Below are 22181 nucleotides of genomic sequence, written 5' to 3'. Positions count from 1 at the left end.
AAGAGGCTCCAATGTGATCCACATTTCAATGGTTCTGTTGTTTCATTGTTTGTTATGTCCATTACATCTGTACTATCATTAACAGGAATAAAAATATATTTGGCTTGCTTGATATTCAGTGGTTCCAAAACAAATTGATAATCTTCCAACATTTTTACGGCCTGGCAGATAACAGGGTTTAAGCACATTACTTCATTGCTTTTTATTATACTGTTACTTAACAGTTCATAATACTGTCTAATTACATCGTCAACTATCCAGTTAGGTCCCAATAAGCTCACAACATTTCCAGTGCCTATTTTTTCTTGAGTCTCATTGATGTCAATTTTGTGTTTATCTGTGGTCATATCAGCCACGATTATTGGGGACTGTAGATTTGAGCAAATTATCGGACTGCTCGTTGCTGGCATTGTTGAGAGTGAAAGTGCTGTGGTGTCAAATTCAATATTGCTTTTTTCTAGAGTGGTGTAAGAATTATTTTGATTTTGTGATTTATTGAAACTAGTTTCAATTTCTTTTAGAGCTTGTATGTAATCTTTATTTTTTCTCTTACCAAAGCGTGATTTATTTTCTATAAATAAACAAATGTCAATTTCTTTGACTGTAGCTGTTTCTTTGGTTCCATAAAAGTACACCTCATATTTAGGTAACTTATTGCTGGTATCTATGTTTTTTATCAGAGCAGGCCAGGGTGAATGTCATCTGACCTTAGCAAATACTTTATCACCTTTATGGAATTTGTGCTCCATTATAATAACTATTGTCCGTGCATTGTTAAATATACCAGTACCCCAAAATATTATAAGTTATATGGTTCAATTCAGTTTTACAATAAGCAAACCAAATATCCATATATTTTAACCATATATTTAGTTCTCTAGAAAATCAAATATTATAACATAAAAGAGACATAATCAATTTACAAAAACGAAGCGCACTTAAAATAGTTGTAGGGTGATAGGGTTATATTTTTATTTTACCAAAGTAAATTATTGTAAATTGTTCCTTTCCTTAAAATTCTGTTAAATAAATAATAGAGGTCAATAGGTTTACACAGACTCAGGAATATTGCCTGCTAATTGACAAAATATGCCCACTGATAAGAGATAAGACCTTTTAGTTCTGTTTCACTGTTGGCCTAGGCACAATGACCTTGCAGTTTATGTTGATTTCTCTGCCTATCTTTTAGTAAGTTGATAATCTCAGTTACAGTGGTTCACTTAATATTCACTGGAGACAGTTAAGTGCACTTTTTGTTTATAGCTGTTATATCATACATGTAGATTATTTACCTAAATTTCATTGTAGGTTATGTGGTGTTATTTGCATGCTTCTAAAGAAAACTTTTCACTAAAAAATGCAGTCTATCCATTCAATTTGCAATAAATTAGTAAGACTTGATTATACAACACAAATTTTAAAATAAAACCTCTTTAAAACTTAGAAAAATAACAATTTTTAGGATCACAAACAGTCAGTGCTGTATCATGTTAACCTCACTTTTTCACCTTTTTTTCTGACCATCTTGGTGTCAGTTTGTTAAACAGCTCAACAGGTTGTCAGGTTGTTCGAGCTAGTGAGAAGTTCGTACTGTACTCCATTGAGTTACTGTGACAGTTTAAAATGTCTGTGTTAATTGAAAAATGCCGGGAACTGTGAGGTGGGTGAAGTAATATGGTTCTGACTGAAAATCTGTAAACCAATAGAAATCTATCTACAGCTTTGTGAAGTGTATGGGTACAACATTATCACAGAAAGTGGAATGCGTCAATGGGTCATAAAATTTTAAAATGGTCGATCTAACGTTTACAATGAAGAGCAAAGTGGGAACCCAGCATTAAGTGACTGCCAAACTTGTAGAAAGAGTCGATCTCGAAGTCCGTAAAAGCCAAAAATTCACAATGACAATGAAATTAAATGAAACACTATTTTATCGTCAGAAAACATTTCAGAAATCCTGAGCAGCAGGCGAACCAGGGAACATTATCAGATCTTTAACAATACAATACAAAACTGAACTAAAAACTATATTCAGTTAAACTAAAATAATATTTTTTCTTTATACGGTATTGTTTAAATAATTTTTAAATTTAGAAACACTGTCAACTTTTTTGAAGTTAGTGGGTAGACTGTTGTAAAGCCTTAAACCCATATGATAAGGAAATTTTTCATATAACTAAACATAAGCGATGTCTTGAGTATTGAAAGTTTTTTGACTTTGTAGGATACGGATGACTATATTGTTTATTGTGCATTTCATTTGATAATTAATTTTTAAATCCACCATAATTTTGAATAGCCTATATAAAGTGAAGGCAAAGTTAAGTTAATATCTCATATTTAGCAAATAAAGCTTTGCATGATGTTCATTTAGGCATGAATGATATTTAAAACCCTTATAAATTTCTTCTGAATTTAAAAAAAAAAAACTGCTTTAGAATGAGATGTTGCCCCCCATAATTCAATCCCGTATTGCAAGACAGAAAAGAACATGCATAGTACACTGTGAGTTTAGTTTTTAAACCTATTACATTTATCAGAATGTACATTTGAAAACTAGCAAGCAGTACAACTCCAACCAGGGTGTCCACCTGGGCAAACAGAAAAAATTCATGAGTAATTCATGAGTAAAAAAAATCCCGGTAGTTCAGTTCTTACTTTTCATAATAAAATTTCCAACGTTTTTGGCGCGCTAACTCCCGCAATGCTGTTTTAGCGCTAATACAGCTTGCCAGTCTCAAAGATATATCGTGAGGTTATATCACGGTCATGGAAACGTCATCGTCGTCTACCACGGTCACAGAAACGTCATAGTCATCTCCCGCGGTAACGGAAACGTCATCGTCGTCTCCCGCGGTCACGGAAACGTCATCGTCGTCTCCCGCGGTCACGGAAACGTCATTGTCGTCTCCCGCAGTCACGGAAACGTCATCGTCATCACCCGCGGTCATGGAAATGTTATCGACGTCTCCCGCGGTCACGGAACCGACATCGTCGTCTCCCGCGGTCACGGAACCGACATCGTCGTCTCCCGCGGTCACGGAACCGACATCGTCGTCTCCCGCGGTCATGGAAACGTCATCGTCGTCTCCCACGGTCACGGAAACCTCATCGTCGTCTCCCGCGGTCACGGAAACGTCATCGTCGTCTCCCGCGATCACGGAAACGTCATCGTCGTCACCCACGGTCACGGAAACGTCATCGTCGTCTCCCGCGGTCACGGAACCGACATCGTCATCTCCCGCGGTGATGGAAACGTCATTGTCGTCTCCCACGGTCACGGAAACCTCATCGTCGTCTCCCGCGGTCACGGAAACGTCATCGTCGTCTCCCGCGGTCACGGAAACGTCATGGTCGTCACCCACGGTTATGGAAACGTCATCGTCGTCTCCCGCGGTCACGGAAACGTCATCGTCTGCTCCCGCGGTCATGGAAACACATCGTCGTCTCCCGCGGTCACGAAAACGTCATCGTCGTCACCCGCGGTAATGGAAACGTCATTGTCGTCTCCCGCGGTAATGGAAACGTCATTGTCGTCTCCCGCGGTCACGGAAACGTCATCGTCGTCTCCCGTGGTCATGGTAGCGTCATCGACAGCAGCCGCGGTCATGGAAACGTCATTGTCTCCTGCGGTCACGAAAACGTCATCGTCGTCACCCGCGGTAATGGAAACGTCATCGTCGTCTCCCGCGGTCACGGAAACATCATCGTCGCCTCCCACGGTCACGAAAACGTCATGGTTGTCTCCCGCGGTCATGGAAACGTCATCATCGTCTCCCGCGGTCATGGAAACGTCATCGTCTGCTCCCACGGTCATGGAAACGTCATCGTCATCTCCCGCGGTCACGAAAACGTCATCGTCGTCACCCGCGGTAATGGAAACGTCATCGTCGTCTCCCGCGGTCACGGAAACGTCATCGTCGTCTCCCGCGGTCACGGAAACGTCATCGTCGTCTCCTGCGGTCACGGAAACGTCATCGTCGTCTCCCGTGGTCACGGAAGCGTCATCGACAGCAGCCGCGGTCATGGTAACGTCATTGTCTCCCGCGGTCACGAAAACGTCATCGTCGTCACCCGCGGTAATGGAAACGTCATCGTCGTCTCCCGCGGTCACGGAAACGTCATCGTCGTCTCCCGCGGTCACGGAAACGTCATCCTCGTCTCCCGCGGTCACGGAAACATCATCGTCGCCTCCCACGGTCACGAAAACATCATGGTCGTCTCCCGCGGTCATGGAAACGTCATCATCGTCTCCCACGGTCACGGAAACGTCATCGTCTGCTTTCACGGTCATGGAAATTCCTTCCATTTGTTTTGATTTTCTGTTTATTTTTTGTTTTTGTTATTTCGTCACCAACATGCCAAACAGCAACCCAAAAGGCCCATGTTATTTATTTTTTATTTTTTATTTGTTATTCATTATGTGTGTTTTTTTTAGCCTATTTTAATTTGTTAAGGGATTCCACACATCTACAGGCAAATATCTTTCTAACACCATGGGTAGATTTTCCCTGCAATGCACAGGATCTGAGAAAAATTTTTTCAATAAACATGCATGTCTAATAATTTTAATTTTATAGAATTAGCCCCATGTTAAATGTCCATAAGAAAAGTCGAATTGATCCAATTTTGACCAAATTAACATAAATATTCTCAAAATACAAATAAAACCTGCACATATAGGACCGATGACCTTTCTTTTGGTACAACCCGAGTGTAATTTGGTCCAGTAGTATGGTCAGGCTAGCTGTCATAAGTTTTGCTAAAGTTTGTTAATATATAAGCAGAGCTCGATTTGCGGGGGAACTCGGCGGAACGGAGTTCCAGTACCGCTCTTTTTGAAAGATAAAAATATTGGCATAAAATTTTATATAGGCCTTAATAGGTACCGTACTAATCACATTAAATAGGTTATAGTTCCGGCACCTCATTTTTTACAAATCGAGCACTGTATTATAAGATTATGCATAATCTTGGTCTCACCTTATTTTTTATTTGTTTGGGAGTGTCTGTAAGGAAGATAGCTGTGTTGGCATCACTTGCAGACATTTTTGTTTGAGCACCTTGAAGAGCTGGGAAAAACACAGAATGAAGCAGAGCTGGTTTGGAAAATCCGAGTCTAGGTGCTACATCTCTGGTCATTCGGAAATAAGGGTCCTAGAAAACAGAAAAATTACAAAAAAATTGAAAGTTCAAGACAAAGCTTCATACAAAACATTACAAATTTTCCAAAACTATCCTATGATAAATAAAACTGGTGGGGAGTGGGAAAAATCTAATTACATTGAAATTAATAAATATTTGCAGAAGATTGCCTATATGGGCTCCCTCTGTAATAGAAGGAAGTATTACAAACAACAAATATATTTAATTCAAAAGATGTCAGCTGACTTATGTTTACGTAATTTAGTTCAGACTTTAGTTTCAAACTAACATTAATTTTTTTATGGTTTTTGCCTGTCCTTAAGGCTGAGTAATATCGGATGGTATGATGCTCATAGGGCATTTGAGGATAATTTTTAAAATATATTATGTAGGTACTGAATAAATTGGTTACTGTATATTTTTACTTTTTTCAGATATTTAGAAACCCCTCTGGCAGTGCCATGCTTGACCCACACTACATGACTAAAGTGATCAGTAGATTAAATTGTAACTTAGATTTGACATTATACATTATTAATGACTGGAATAGCCTATTAAATTACTTTTGCCAACGCCTTACCTGATCGATTGCACATGGAATGAGGCAGTGAATTTTCTTATCACCAAATATGAAAGGAAATGAAGTGGATAGACAAGGTGCTGCCTGAATAGCTGGGAAACTGATCTTGCCAATCACATCGCTGTCCCCAAAACCAAATATACCCTTGACTTGGTTGAATGTCACAGACTTTTGTATCCGGACAATGTTTTGGTAAAACTGCGGACATTGTCTGAAAAATAAATAAATGGTACCATCAATCACACAGATACTTTCATCCATTTTAGCTTGTCAACAACCCTATCATAAATAAGCGGTAGGTGTAACCATAGACTAACCAATACAAGTAGACTTCTCATCCCATTGTAAAATTTGAAGCTCATTTTTTGTGTCGTTTTAGCGAATTTCCCATATAGGGAATAAGCTATTACCGTAGGTCTCATGGTAAGACCTAGACCCGGGACCGATTTACTTTTTCGTTTTGAGGTCCCCAGAGGCCAAAAACACCATCCGTTCAAATTCATATATATATTTATATATGTGTCCGTTAGCGCGATAACTCGAGCAAAATTGATCAGATTTTGATGAAATTTGGTACAAACGTGTAAACCTACATTTATTCGAACGAGTTCGCGAACCAGCATAATCAGACCATGGGATCAGGGGTTTATGGGGGGTTTTATGGGGTAAAAATGGGTTTTTCTCATTTTTGACCCTAAAAACTTTAAATTTCTAAATTTCTCTCTAGACCATTTTGAAGAGCTTAAAAAAACAAATAATTTAGTATATTGAAGTGTTTTTGAATGTTCATTGACTACGGAGAAAATTTAAAAAAATTTTTAATTTAAAATTCCCATGTTATTTTTATGGAGAATAAATAAACTGTTCTAGTTTGCTTGTTTATGGATATATTTTAATCAAATTTGGCAATTTGGTTTATTTCATACTAAGCTATCAATATTTCAATTAAAAAAACACATCTCAACATCTTCCCCTTAGCAGCAAACCTTTAACTACTCACTAAAATTAATGTTATTTAAACGAGGTGTTAGCCCGTCCTACGTACGGGAATTCAGTAGTCAGTTAAAACTGTGTACAATTCAGATCAGCTAGTTTACACATATAAAGACAAAGTTTCTTCCATTTTTAATGTGAAAAATCAAATATTGTGTGACCAAATATGTTTTTATTCCATCATAGGCCAATACAATATTCATTTTAAATCCGATAATTTCACAATAAAATAGCAATTCTGCAATTTTTACGATGTGAAAAGCGTTGAAGTGAGATTTCCAGCCGATTCGCACAGTCGCACACTGATTATAAGTAGCCTACAGTAGAGAGAGTTAATAGTCAATTGAGAAGTGTATAGACCTAGTCAACGATACCACATTCCATAGCATACCTGCCTCTTCCATAATTATTATCACCACAATACAACTACTATACACAATTTCCAGTAGGTCTGAATAGAAACGACCTAAAATAAAACGATAATATCCAATAAAATTCACAGTACACATAATTTAACTTTGGTGTCCTAACATCAAAACTAATCGTCACACCTATTCTTTTTATATAAATTTCACTGCATTAGTTGCTAAATAAATAATGTTAACAAAGAAAAGTAAAAACAATTAACAGTTTGTTTTGAAACAGCTGTCTGGTTCAAATAACATTCATTTGAAAAAAAGAACTGGTCACATCTAGCAGGAATATAAAAAGTTATCACGCTAGTAAAGCTAATGACGTAATTGTCAATGTTTATTATCCATACCATGATCCATACCGTTATCAGTTCTATCCTTGATAATTACCCACCCTCATTGAATAAATGTACATCGTAATTTCCCATATTAGTTAATTTAAACTACAATATATTCACAGTTGAAATAAAAGTGATATTTTCACGTTTGGGGGCGCTGATATAGGCACCCCCAAACGTAACCACAACTGAACACGATTTCATAAAAGGATGGTTTGTCTAATTGCAGTGTCCTAGGTCAATGTTGACGTTGTGTTCAATCTATGTTATCCATCTGTTTATCTTTGTATAAAACCCGGCTGAGGTTGTAGTGGTAATTTAAAATCGTGATTCCTGATTATTCTTGATCTTCTTCTTATGACATCAATTTGTAAACAAAAAGCTACCATGAAGAATTAAAACATGTACGGTAAACATTGTTATTTTTCTAATCTTTCCTTGAAAAGTGGAGCAGTAAAATAATTTGCATTTATTCTTTTTTATTAAGACTCGTGTACAGAGCCTCGATTTGTACTGTGGTTTAATTAATTTTGGTCTAAACTATTTTAAACTGTGGTCTAATTATCTGTACTAATCTTACTTATTTCCTATAATCAATGACAAAATAAGAGTAAATAAAATAACCTCATAGTTCCATAGTTTATATTTAACCAGCTGTTAGTTAAAACAAATTATATTGCTCTAAAACAAATCGAAGATTACAAAGATTGTTATAAAAAATAATTTGAACATCCTAGTATTTTACTATGTATATTTAATTAATCTGTCATTCTCTTACAGAAGAATTGAACGTATCAATGATTAGCATTACACATAGTATAAATAAGTCAACCATAAGTATGTCTTTACATTTTTATCCAAATGCTGAATTTGTGACACGAAAGCTGAATGTTTACAGCTGTTATGTTAAGCAAATTATTTTATGCCAAAAGCTAGTTTAGAATCTTAGAATCTTATGTGTATAAGTCGTCTCCCGCGGTCACGGAAACGTCATCGTCATCTCCCGCGGTCACGGAAACTTCATCGTTGTCGTCCGCGATTGCGGCAAAATCATGAACATTTCCCGCGGCTGTTTAGACATCGCCGTCATCTCCCGCAGACACGGAAACGTTATCGTCGTCGTCCGCGATCACGGCAAAATCATGAACATTTCCCGCGGCCGTGTAGACGTCATCGTCGTCTCTCTTGGTCATGGAAACATTATCGTCGTCTCCCGCGGTCACGGTAACGTCGTCGTCGTCTCCCGCTGTCACAGAAACGGCATCGTCGTCTCTCGTGGTTTTGGAAACGTCATCGTCGTCGTCCACTATCGCGGCAAAATCGTGAAAATTCCCGACTTTGAAATCAAATTTAAGACTAAATCCCGACTTTTCAAGACCATTTTGAAATTCAATACTAATTCCCGACTTTCCCGATTACTAGACACCCTGTTCAATCTTGGTTTTTGCCACGTTTCTGCGTGCATAAAGGTTCTACAGAACTGTATAGCATTTGGTAGCTCATTTACATAAATTAGGTACCGTACATCAAAGGCCCTAATATACTTCCCTGCGGTACACTGTATTCTAATTATTTTCCTTCACTACATTTATTGTTTAATCTTACTTTAATTTTTCTGTTTTTTAAATAGTTTATAAACCAGTCTTTACATGGACCTCTTATTCCTGATTTTTCTAAAGACACTGCAATTTTATGGTGTTCCAGGGTACCTATCCAAGAGCTTTACTAAAATCAATGCTTTTCCTGGCCCAATTGATTGTTTACATAGTCTGAATATTCCAGCAAGACCTCATTTGTCCCTCTTTTTCTTTTAAATGCATACTGACTTTCATGTACCGTGTCACTTCATTATCTTATCATACGTTCTGGTATAATACGCTAAGCCGATTTTTGTGAACTGAACTCCTCCCTCATTTTTGGACCGATTTTGATGATTAAAATGTCAAAAGAATTGCCCTGATCTGTAGTTTTGCAAAGTGTTTTTCGTTTTTTGATATCTTTATTAGTTTGGGCAGGATCTTCCATCAAAGTTGGATTTTCTCCCATAAGATTAACATGGGGGAATCTAAAAATTTAATTGGAAACTTTGTCTCCACTAATTTGAGAGAACGGTTGTCGTAGAAACTTGGTAGGGGTGTCAAAAGAAAGGTCTTGGTCTGTAGATGGGTTATCAAAAGAAAAACGAAGTAAATTCCCTTAGGGCTCTGCCCCAGAAGCCTTTAAAGATCCCTCTACAGATTTGTTTACATTTTGGCTATGTGGATAATACTTTTTAATGAAACAGCTGTTAATTTGTAAATTGTATTTTAAACAAGACACATTAATTGGGAGTTACTGAATTGTCCAAAAGAAGCATTTGCAATGTTATTTTCTGATTTTAAAATTAATTTTTTTCTGTATCATGTTATGTTTTGCAATATATACCATGACGAAATCAGTGGAAAATCCTTTTATCACAGTAACTCTTAAAATTATTTCTTATTGACCTTATATCTATTTTACGGGTTGGTGACTGCCCTTTTCCCCATTTTTGTCTTTATTTTTATCATATTGTTCTAGACAAATCATCATAGATTCATGGCTCATGAGATTATTGTCATACATGTTTTCAATCATTGGAAAAATATTAAATTGTGTAATACAATACAAAATAATAGCCTACAAGTGCAGAAGGGCACGGTGCCTATTTGAGCCGTGTCCATATTTTGTTAAATTAATAGTAGTTTACAGCAACTGGATAAAACATTTTACAATATTTATGTAGAAATAGTTGCATGATAAATAAAGTCATTAAGCTGGAAAACTGCAATATTCTGCAGACCTTTCAGAGAGGTTACTTCGATGTATTCATTCAGCTTAGTGAAAACATAATATAGATATGTACCAATACAAATAAGAACTTGAATTCTTAGAGAGCCTTTGAATGTTATTAGACTAACGAAAAGGGTTGTGCATGTTTACTAGCGCTACTCTGCAACAAAAACCATTTAATTTATCTCCAAAATATATATTCTTAAAGTGCACTGATCAGCAGCAAAAAAATCTATGTAACTTACCCATATGTTATTGAAAATAACACAACATTTTGGCTGTAAATATGGCCCAATGAGTAAATAATATTTAAGCAGCTACTGTCATGACAGAAAGGTCATATTCCTTTTAAACTAGATCACATCATCCTTTATAAGATACGTTGATTAACAATGCATGTACGTCAATATTTACGTAACAGCAAATTTACAGTATTTTTGCTTTTTGGAAATGTCCCATTGCTATGTCATTTTGCATTATTTGTTGTCAATGAAGCCGCATATAAATGAGGAGGCCCCTAACAGTTTAAGAATGAAAGCCAACTTCACTTCAAGTATATTCCACTACACCTCACATTCCGTAGAGAGATTATATTGACAACTTTATGTAATTGATATGGCTGAGACAACTAACTGACATCCCCCATGTCAAGGAATTCCAGCTTTAACAGTAACCCCACAACAAATTTCTCAAAACTATGATAGAGGGTTATTCATTAGCACAGAAGTACGATATGAACTGACGCGACGTGACGAAGGAAAAATCAAACTTACACTGTAATGGATATACATCCCTTTGAAGTTAGAACGTGTCTTCCCAACAAACAGATATTTTTTTCAAATAAAATCATAGATTAATCTGCATTACACTGATGAAATCACGGAAGTGTTTAACTACAAAAGATCCACCAATACGATTCTAATACTATTTAAAGTTTAATCCAAACGATGAGATACCAGATAAAATACTAATAACTCCGAGTAGTGTATGGGAGATATTTTATTCATTGAATGATCAACCATATTTGGTAACTATCATTATTGTTTTTACACTTATTAATCTTTAAACAATGCTAAATGCTCAAAATATGTACAATTTCACTCAATTTATCGCAGTTAGATGAATTAGCGTAATCCTTGAAAATAACCGTTGATTTCGACGGGTTTCACCTAGTACTGTATATTGTGCTACTTGTTATAAGAAAAAAAATATTATTTAATGGCTCCACCATACAACTTTCTTTGTTCTATCTGATATTTTTTTCGATATCAAGATTTGTAGAATAGGTATAACGTTATTACATTCATTCTAGATTGTGTGGTAAATTTTTTTTAAGACTAATGTTGGCATCACTAAAGATTTGGTCGATGCCACAGGAAGGTTGCTTCTGCAAGGAAATAAATAACATTTTCCTACAGTTACCTAACAATGTACATGTTCTCTCACTGATTTGAGAAAGCAAAGTGGCCAATTCGCTCATCAATGTTAACATGACAATGTTAACATTGTCTCACTCTAAATTACTTTGTGTCACTCACTCCAGATTTGCAACGTGAAGGCACGAAATAGTGAGCGAGTAACATGCAGAAAAGGTCGTATGCACGCGAAATACGTTGGCAGCACTGGTTGTAAATCAGCTGGTCAGCTGTTGTACTGTTGTATCATTAAATGTAATATTAAAAGTTCACTTCTGTGTAAAAATATGTCACGTTTCTTTACCAATTTATTTGTTTTATGGTAAAATATGTCACGTTTCTTTACCAATTTGTTTTATTGTAACTGTAGGAAAAATATAATGTGCAACTCGAGTGCAAAGTGCAATTGCCTCACTTGGGAAACCATTCCTCACTCGCCTTTCTCTCGAGTGAGTCAATTGCTCCCCTTGCTCACTAGTTGCACAAATAACTATTCTTTTCCTGAAAGATTTCATTTTTACCAGTTCGAACATTATACAGTCGAGCCATTAACTTTGAGGGAGCAAGGTTCAATAATTATAATTGAAACCACAAGCTCTAAAAATCTTCCTCACTCAACGTGATTAAACTTACCCGATAAAAGTGAAATCTGAGAATATGAAAGTATTTTCTGGATCAAAACCACAAGCAATTATGTCCTTGGCATTCTCTCTAGCAAGTTTAATGACTTGCTCTACTTTGAGATCCTTCCACAAAAACTTCTCATCATCAGTCAACTGAATCACAAGTGGAACGTCAAAAGTATCCTGTAGCCATCTATAAACAGTCACATAATTAGTAACTACATACAGTAGGCCTAATAAAGATGTAATTGAAACTATACTATACAATTTTCCAGTGACCTTCCAGTGATTTTGAAACGTCGCTGCTCAAACACAGATTTTTAGGTGCTTCTGTGATTGACAACTTCAACAGTGCCCCATTACCAAAAATGTCAGATTACTGAGCACTAGCTAAAAAAGTTTATTTTGATTCTCTTAGGATTTAAAAAAAAAATGTGTTAAACGCCTGACTTTAGCTAATTGATACCAACTTTAGTACATAGCATATAGAAATAAATAAACTAATGGCAGACGAATGGGGTTTTACTGTACAGTGGTGAAGAAACTAACTACCGGTACCTTTCATACAGTTTTGGAAAGTCATATAAAAAAGAAAATTTGCTTATGAAATGAAATGAAAAATGCGTTACCTATTGAAGAAGGTGATAACACTTAAAAATCAATATTTAAATATTTAAACAATACAGTAGGCCTACTGTATACCACAAAAAACATTTTATTTACATGATGGATCATACCTGAAATATTGTACCAGGAATATGTACCACAGAAATGTAAACATTTTGTACCAAAATGTTATAAGAATGAGTTTTAATATATAGGAAGGCCTATCATGCTGATACTTTTATCCATGTTGGCATGAGTTAAGTTATTATCAACCAAATCCACACATGAACTAGGCTTACTTGGAAACAATAAATGGTATCAGATGGCCCAAATGCATAGCATCAGATGATGGACCTCTTCCTGTGTACAAGTAAAACGGCTTTCCTTGTTCTTTCAAGTTTAGAATGGTGTGCATGTCTCTATGTGAGAAAAAGATTCCCCGTCTCAATAATGGATGGACATCTTTCCCTGTTACTTTTTTCCAGCGAGTGAGGAGTTCTTCATCAATTTTTGAGCTCCCGAACCTTTCTGAAACATTGGATGTTAATTTGTATTAATATTTAATAAATTAAAAGCTGCAAAAGGTTATTTTTGTATTTAGTTTATTATCTTACAGTGAATGACTTGCCTGGCTCCATATCCTTTGGAAATTTATGGCTTTTTGCCGATGACACCTGTCACCTAGTCCCAAGCCCAAATCGAAACATCACGATTGAAAACGCCCAAACTGGCTTGCTTGAAATGTCAACTTGGTGTAGCAAAAATCATCTGGTCCTAAATTCTAGTAAAACCAAATTAATGGAATTTTATAACAGGAAGAAGCTTGAACCACCTCCGATATTGACCTTGGACGGGGTGCCACTTGAAACCTGTAGTGAAACCAAATACTTGGGCCTACACATTACAGAGAACCTTAATTGGGGAACACATGTCGATGCAATAGCGCCCAGACTGTCATCTGTCACCTACCTGCTGTTTAGACTACAAAAGCTGGTTGACAACGAGATTCTCCGTAAGGTTTACTATGGCTGCTTTCATAGCATAATCTCATATGGTTTGGTATTTTGGGGTGGTTGTAGTGAGGCAAAACGCATCTTCATCCTTCAAAAGCGTGCAATTAGAAGAATATGTGGAGTCCATAGACGGACACACTGTATACCTTTGTTCCAAGAACTGAACATTCTCACACTTCCATCCCTCTTGTATTGGAATTTGCATTGCTTGTTAAGAAGAATCCCAATATTTTTGTAACTAACAGCATGGTCCACAATTACAATACAAGAAGAGCAACAAATCCACATGTACCTCAAGTAAATTCCACCCTTGCAAGCAAGAGCCCTTACTTCAATAGTATAAAAATTTACAATAAATTTCCTCAGTACATCACGCAAGAGCCCTCTATCAACAAATTCAAGAACCTGCTAAAAACATTTTTAAGTCAAGCGACCTACTACAGTGTTCATGAAATATATGTCCAGGCCATGTACATCCCTGAAGAGGAAATGAATCCATTTATATAAATTAATATCAAGAAATGTATAAAAACCTGACGACCACGTCGCTGATGCGATACCAGTGGGAATTCTCCAAGTATCCAAGTATCTTATTTTCTACCCCAGTGATCATTTTTTCAAGGGAACAATCCAACCCCTGGTCTTGTTACTAGCCCAGCCTATATACAAAGTCAAGCTTTTTCTAAGATAGCATCAATAATTATTGATAGCCCAGTGACAAATGGCATCTGGAAAAGCTCCAAGGCAAAATTACAAGTATAATATTACCTGAGCAATGTAAAGTCAAAGTTGAACTATGCTAAAACTTGGTTCCACTTACTGCACTTCACCCTAAAACTTTTTTCATTTACGAATAGGCCTACTACATCTCAAATAGAAGGGCTAACCACAGAAAACATACTACTATAACCCAGAATGCCAACCGCATGGTGAAAAGCGTTAAGTACTTTGAGAGAGCTTTGCCTGTCAATTCGTAGGCAGCGCCACCAGCATTGCTATGCACTCAGCTCAGGAAGACCACATAGATGTCCTGTGTAAGAGACTTAGCAGAGTGTTGTTCCTGCTTAGAAAGCTAATGTCTGAGCTTCCAAGGCCATCAGTTAGGCAGGCCTACCTACCATGCTTTCTTCCAGGAGCCAGGCTATGGGGCCATGCCACTGGTACTCAGAGAATTCTATTAATTCAAAAGAGAGCTGTTAGAGTAATTTCAAATGCTGGGTACCTTGACCATTGCAGACCTTTGTTTGTTGAAAATTAAATTTTAACAATTGTAAATTAATATATTTTTCAGTGTCTCGTGTCAATAAAACCCAGACAAGATTCTCTTATTGCAAATAGTTATGTACATAGTTATGATAGGTACTAGGAATAAGTTTGATATCTTTGTACCTAGGCTTCACAAATCAATGTGTTTTTTCCTGTTTCAGGCATTAAACTTTTCAACAAATTGCCTCAATGTAGCCTACAAGAAATTGACATAAAAAAAATTCTCTACTTTTGTAAAAAATTGGCTCACTCAAAATCCTTTCTACCATATCTCCGAATTTTTCAACTGTGACAAAAGCAATCTAGTGGTAACCATGTGAGTCATTTTCAGGTACACCTGCATGGTTTGTGCATGTATTTTTGTTTTGCTTTTTGACTAGAGCTTACTTATTTTGCATTTGTTGATGGATTTGATTTTGCATGTTTTATTTAAATGAAGAACCTATTGTACTTATTGTATTTAAAGGCAAATAAATACTTATGACTTATGGTGGCGCTGCCTACGAATTAACAGGCAAAGCTCTCTCAAAATACTTACCGTAACGCTTTTTACCATGCGTTTGACTCTGGGTTATAGTAGGCTAAGTTAGTACCTATGTTTTCTGTGACCTAACACAGTTGTCAATGTAATGTAGGTAGGCCTACTGCTAATATAAAACACTCCAGTGCTAGCTTTTATGGATCATACAAATAAAACACGACAGATATTTTGCAGTTTAAGTCAAGAATTTGCTACATTACAAGACCACCAAACCCAACAAGTTAAGTTAAACTTTTGGGCTTCACCATAGAGAGAAAATTAAGTTAGCAACCTCAAATAAATTAAATAGGCCTAACTTATGTAAAAAGATACCTTGAATGGTATACATGCTGCGTATAGGCCTACTGAAGAGTAAGCATAAGTGAGCCTTCCTAATAACCATCAATCCTGACTGTTCCATGGTAATTTAATCTATGGCATACATAACTGAGGCCAAGCTTCAGGATGTGTTGAAGTACCGTACTAAGGCTACAAAAATCTGCTTCGAGAGCCATAATGTCCAGTGCTTCTGTGGTAGATTGTAAAAAAATATTTAGAAGGCTGAAAGTGTAATGGTATCGGTCAGTAGCCATTTATTCTCCTCCTTTATACGTGTCAGATTGAATATTGAGCTACCGGTACTAAAGACCAGAGGACATTTTCATTACTAGGCCCAAAGTTACACGCAGGAGAAGCAAAATTGATATGGTATTCTAAGATTCCAGCTCACAGGAACACCTACTTAGCGCCGTTTCCCTGCTTTTTCTTGGAAGTTGTTTAACAAGCTTCCCTCAGAGATCAAATGGTAGAGTGAACATAACCTCTGTAGTCAACATGGTCAGTTTTGTTTGACATGTTTTAGGCCTAGGTCTATTTTCCCATTGTAGGCATAAGATTCAAGTTTGCCTACCCTATTGTCCTTTTTGGTCTACCCTAATTTGTGTTGTTGTAAATATTTATTTTAAAAATTAGACTAGGCCTAGCCTACTTAAAATAATTGTGAAATTGATTTACCGTACCAACAAGTTTGTCGTAGTCAACCCCAGTTTGGCTTCTACTCTGCACATTCCATGGATCAACAATATCACTCTCCTCTTCTTGGCAATCAGTTAATGATAATCTGTTTGTTGCATTCTCTAGATTATTCTCTAGGCCTAGTGACATGCTGCTTTTTGGATAGGCTAACTAAGTTAAGTGTTTATAATGATCTTAAGTTAATTAATAGTACACTTGGCAGTTTCACACTAATAAATCTAACTACTGAAAAATAACATCCAGCAATACAACCAAACTTTTGGAGTAGGGCCTAGTAGATTAGTAGATTATTTTGTAATTGCAACTTCGTGCATAACACAAACCTAACCTAACTTCAAACTTCGACAGACGTGGGCGGCTTTCCTGTACCACCAAATTCCAATCCAAGCCGGCCTCATTGGGTTGGGAATTGGCAATTGGGATTGGTTGGATTCCGTTGATTGGTCCGTTCCGTCAGTCCAATCCATCCAAAGTCCGTGTCGTCTGCGACGTTGTCATTCTTTACTAAAGGCAGGCTAAACCACTCGTACTGCGGTTTCATGAAACTCTGATTTGCTCAGTTGTCTGTGATTTTCAATTTTATTTATACGGTATAATTATATTTACATATCCACTTATTCCCTTTTCTGCATGAAATCGAGGATGAATCACACGGAAATTACAATATTTATATGTAAAAAATATGCAAAGGACACATGCACACAACAACAAAAATATGGAATGAAAAGTAAGGTACAAGGAGTATGTTTTATTTATGATACAAGTAATACACAAACGGTGGCGTAATCCTGTAATCCAGCTACTAGGAGGTCACACAAATTGTGGATATTTATATAGATGCACTGTGGATGTGATACTCCCTGGTGAAGATTAACGCCCGCACTAGTGAGTACTACGACTATCCGCTGTACTATCTTGATAAATTAACCAAATCGTTAATACCAAGGCAAGAATGTGGTTCGAATTCCACTATAAACTGTGGGTCCCTTGGTTGCCATTATTTTTTGGGCTATTAATTAATAGCTGTGTCTGAGAAATAAGTCGGCCTTAGTCACTAGCAAGACTACAAGATCACGCCACTCATCCTACACTCATCCTTTACTCATATTTGGAAATACGCACATAGTGGCGTCCCCATCTTAAATAATTTATTAATTTATTACAAGTAAAATGCAAGTACTTAAAAATGCATTTTGAAGTTAAAACACAAGTAAAATAAGTACAACAAAATTACATTTACTCGTAAATATTTCTTGGAAAATTGTTTTAGGATAAATATTTAAATTTTATGTTAATTGACTTTATTAATTTAGTATTGGAACTCTTGAATTTTTTAAAGTCATCTGTTGCGTTTATTATTAGATTGCCCCATGTTACGGAAACCTTTAACTCTCCGCAGCCTGCTTCGAAGTGGCAACTTGGCTAGTGTTGTTACCACGGCTACAGGCCGCGGCCTGGTAGAATTGGCAACTTTGCAAGTATAGGGCTGTTTAGTGTCAGACGTCCCATAAGATAACATGGCAGGCAAGTGACGTCAGCTTCATAAATTCGCACTTTATTGATTTAAATTGAAATTTATGAACATAAATTTATTAAAATATTGAAAATAAAATATTCAGAATTGAAAACCAAAACAATATGGATTGAAAATAAAAATTTTACAATATCTGTACATTTAAAGCGGGGTAAACATTTTCATAGTCCAACAATGTACATGTTCTCTCACTGATTTAAGAAAGCAAAGTGGTCAATTCGCTCATCAGTGAGACAATGTTAACATTGTCTCACTCTAATTACTTTGTCTCACTCGCTCCAGATTTGCAACGTGAAGCCACGAAATAGTGAGCACGTAACATGCAGACAAGGTCGTATGCGCGCGAAATACGTTGGCAGCACTGGCTGTAAATTAGCTGGTCAGCTGTTTTATTGTTGTATCATTAAATGTCATTTTAAAAGTTCACTTCTGTGTAAAAATATGTCACGTTTATTTACCAATTTATTTGTTTTATGGTAACTGTAGGAAAAATATAATGTGCAGCTCGAGTGCAAAGTTCAATTGCTGCCTTTGCTCACTAGTTGCACAAATAACTATTTCGTTTTCAATTCAATATATGTTTTATTTTCAATTTTAGCGAATTTCCCTATAGGGAAGTAGCTATTACCGTAGGTCTCATGGTAAGACCTAAGCCCGGGACCGATTTACTTTTTCATTTTGATGTCCCCAGAGGCTAAAAACACCATTCGTTCAAATTTTTATATATCTAGGGATATATATATGTGTGTCCATCCGCATGATAACTTGAGTATTTTTTGTCCGATTTTGATAAAATTTAGTTTGAAGGTGTAAGGCGGGATAAACTTGAATGAGTTCGCGAACCAGCATGATCGGACTATGGGAACGGGGGTTTATGGGGGTGTTTTATGAGGTAAAAATAGGTTTTTCCCATTTTTGACCCTAAAAACACACAATTTCTTTTTAAACTATTTTGTAGAGCTTAAAAAAACAAATAATTTAGTATATTGAAGCGTTGTTATGCGCCTAATTGCTACGGAGAAAATTCTAAAAAATTGTAATTTTAAAATTCCCATGTTATTCTTATGGAGAATAGGCCTAAGTCAACTGTTGTAGTTTGCTTGTTTATGAACATATTTTGATCGATTTTGGAAAATACTTTTATTTCTTACTAAACTATTATCATTTTATAAAAAAATCTGTTTTACCCTTCCTGTTGCAGCAAACCTAAGTACTCGTTAAACTAATTCTATTTAAATAGGAAATAAATGTGCTATTTTTATGGAGGCATTTTAGTGTAAATCCAATCAGGTTAATGAAAATTCGCTTAGTCTGCAGGTTTGCTGCGGCGGGGGTATTTTATTAATAATTTTGTTTATAATTTTAAGTTAATAAAACACGAATTAATGAGCTGTTGCTGTTGTCACCTGTCTGCCATGTTATCTTATATGAGACGTCGGGTGCTAAACAACACTACTTGCGACGTTGCCAATTCTAACAGGCCGTGCCCTGGAGTTTAATTTAGCCGTGCCCATATAATTGAATCCTTACAAGAGATTTTTCTTATAAGCTGTAAAACATTTTACACCACTATTGAGCGATTTCAAATTACGACTTCTCTTACAATTTATTTTGTTTACCGGAAAAGCATAGATCAAACATACCACATACCCTTTTGTTAGTTAGTAAGGAACTGTTTTTGTATATTATTAGATGAAGCTATATAGTTTTGGTTCAGGACCAAATAAGTTTTGTATTATACATTGGTTAAGAAATTTGGTAACTGTTTACACACCGAGCAACACAGACACTTAAATACTATTTTAAAATATGAAAATGTTTGTTGTGACTAAAGCATGAATATAGTTATATGCTATTTTACAGGGTGTATTTCAGCCATGTGAGCAAACTTTGTCACGTTGTTCAAGAAATATTTCTCAATATCGAAAATTGGAGGATCTAAAGTTTATATATTGCCGATCAGAAAATTCAATAGTTTAGTTTAGTTATATATATATACCCGATCGGAAGATCCAAAATCGGAAAGATCAAATATAGTTATATACCCAATTGGTAAATCCAAAACGGAAATCCAACGTTTAAATTGTAGATCGGAAGATCCAAAAGATCGGTAGATAAAAGCACAGTCATGACCAGCCAATTTTACATTGTGAAGTAAACTTATAAAATAAACTGTCCGTTTCACTTTTGGATCTTCCGATCTTAGTTGGATCGGAAGATCCAAAATGCATGTGTCACATCGGAATATCCAAAAGATCAGTTATTGCGTCTCTCATATTGAAGGCGTTTAATACACGTCATCATTTATTTATTTATTTGTTCATTTATTTATTTGCCAACGGATTTACACCAATTTTACAGTTATATTGAGTTGTAAATTGCTCATTATGACTAGATAGCCTATATATAATAGTAATGGAAGGAAAGGAATTTTAAATGTAACAATAATAAGAGTAAACTATACATGTGAAAAACTTGGACGAAGAAAGAACCAAGTAACGATAAGCAAATACTTAATTGAATGCATTTGGTTGAATGTATCATCATAGCCTCGTGCCTTCTTTTAGCGAATTTCCTATATAGGGAATAAGCTATTACCGTAGTACTCATGGTAAGACCTGGACGCGGGACCGATTTTTTTTTTCGTTTTGAGGTCCCTAGAGGCCAAAAACACCATCCGTTCAAATTCATATATATATATATATATATATATATAAATATATATATATATATATATATATTTATATATTTATATATATATATATATGTGTGTCCGTCAGCACGATAACTCGAGCAAAAATGATCCGATTTTGATGAAATTTGGTACAAACGTGTAAACCTACGTCTATTCGAACGAGTTCGCGATCCAGCATGATCGGACCATGGGAATGGGTGTTTACGGGGGGTTTTATGGGGTAAAAATAGGTTTTTCCCAATTTTGACCCAAAAAACATAAAATTTAGCAATTAATTTCCAAACCATTTTGTAGAGCTTCAAAAAACAAATAATTTAGTATATTGAAGCGTTATTATGCGCCTAATGGTTACGGAGAAAATTCCAAAAAATTGTAAATTTAAAATTCCCATGTTATTCTTATGGAGAATGAGTAAACTGTTGTAGTTTGCTTGTTTATGAACATATTTTGATCAAATTTGGAAAATGTTTTTATTTCTTACTAACTATTAACATTTTACAAAAAAAAACAGTTTTACCCTCCCTGATGCAGCAAACCTAAGTACTTGTTAAACTAATTCTATTTAAATCGGGAATAAATGTTATATTTTTAAGTAGACATTTCAGTGTAAATCCAATCAGTCAAATGGAAATTCGCTTAGTCTGCAGGTTTGCTGCGGCGGGGGTATTTTGTTTTCTCATGTAATGTTTTTTAAATTAATTAATTATTACTTTTTCATCCTATATGTGTATTTGAACGCCTTCAATCTAAGATACGCAATAGTTAATACTTTTGGATCTTCCGATCTGTCATAATACTTTTTGGATCTTCTGACCCAACCACGATCGGAAGTCCAAAGTGAAACGTACAGTCTTTTAAAGTTTACTTCACAATGTAAAATTTTATTCCTTGTTATGACTGTACTTTTTGATCTATTGATCTTTGGATCTTCCGATCTGCAATATACACCTTTTGGATCTTCCGATAGGGTGTATAACGAGTTTGGACCTTTCGATCAGCAATAGGTACTTTGGTATTATCCGGGGGCCACCCTTATACTGCGCGCTGCGGTGGTTATGTTAGGTTGGGTTATCATAAATATCTTTCTTTGTAGGACTTCTCCTTTATAACTGGTTGAATTACATGGTTGAAATTCTGTAAAAATTGTTATCTAATGAGCACTATGTTTGTGAAAAATATCAACCAAAACTCTGG

At 35.9% G+C, this 22181-nt stretch overlaps 1 protein-coding gene across 1 annotated transcript in view; it reads right to left on the bottom strand.

Moving 5' to 3' along the window:
- LOC128985328 (tryptophan--tRNA ligase, cytoplasmic) overlaps nucleotides 1-17116 on the bottom strand; it is a 28092-nt gene extending 10976 nt beyond the window's left edge. The window contains exons 1-5 of the mRNA XM_054404744.1: nucleotides 16743-17116; nucleotides 13224-13452; nucleotides 12329-12511; nucleotides 5726-5936; nucleotides 4984-5157 (exon numbers count right to left, since the gene is read on the bottom strand). Coding sequence (XP_054260719.1) covers nucleotides 4984-5157; nucleotides 5726-5936; nucleotides 12329-12511; nucleotides 13224-13452; nucleotides 16743-16887 — 942 coding nt within the window. The 5' untranslated portion in view covers nucleotides 16888-17116. The remainder of the gene's footprint in view (nucleotides 1-4983; nucleotides 5158-5725; nucleotides 5937-12328; nucleotides 12512-13223; nucleotides 13453-16742) is intronic.
- Nucleotides 17117-22181: the final 5065 nt, after the last annotated feature.

The sequence above is a fragment of the Macrosteles quadrilineatus genome, unplaced genomic scaffold, assembly GCF_028750875.1.
Source record: "Macrosteles quadrilineatus isolate MER2022 unplaced genomic scaffold, UCM_ALF_1.0 Scaffold_1__1_contigs__length_201487025, whole genome shotgun sequence".
NCBI classification, from domain to species: Eukaryota; Metazoa; Arthropoda; class Insecta; order Hemiptera; family Cicadellidae; genus Macrosteles; species Macrosteles quadrilineatus.
This window is presented reverse-complemented; position numbering and strand designations above follow the sequence as displayed.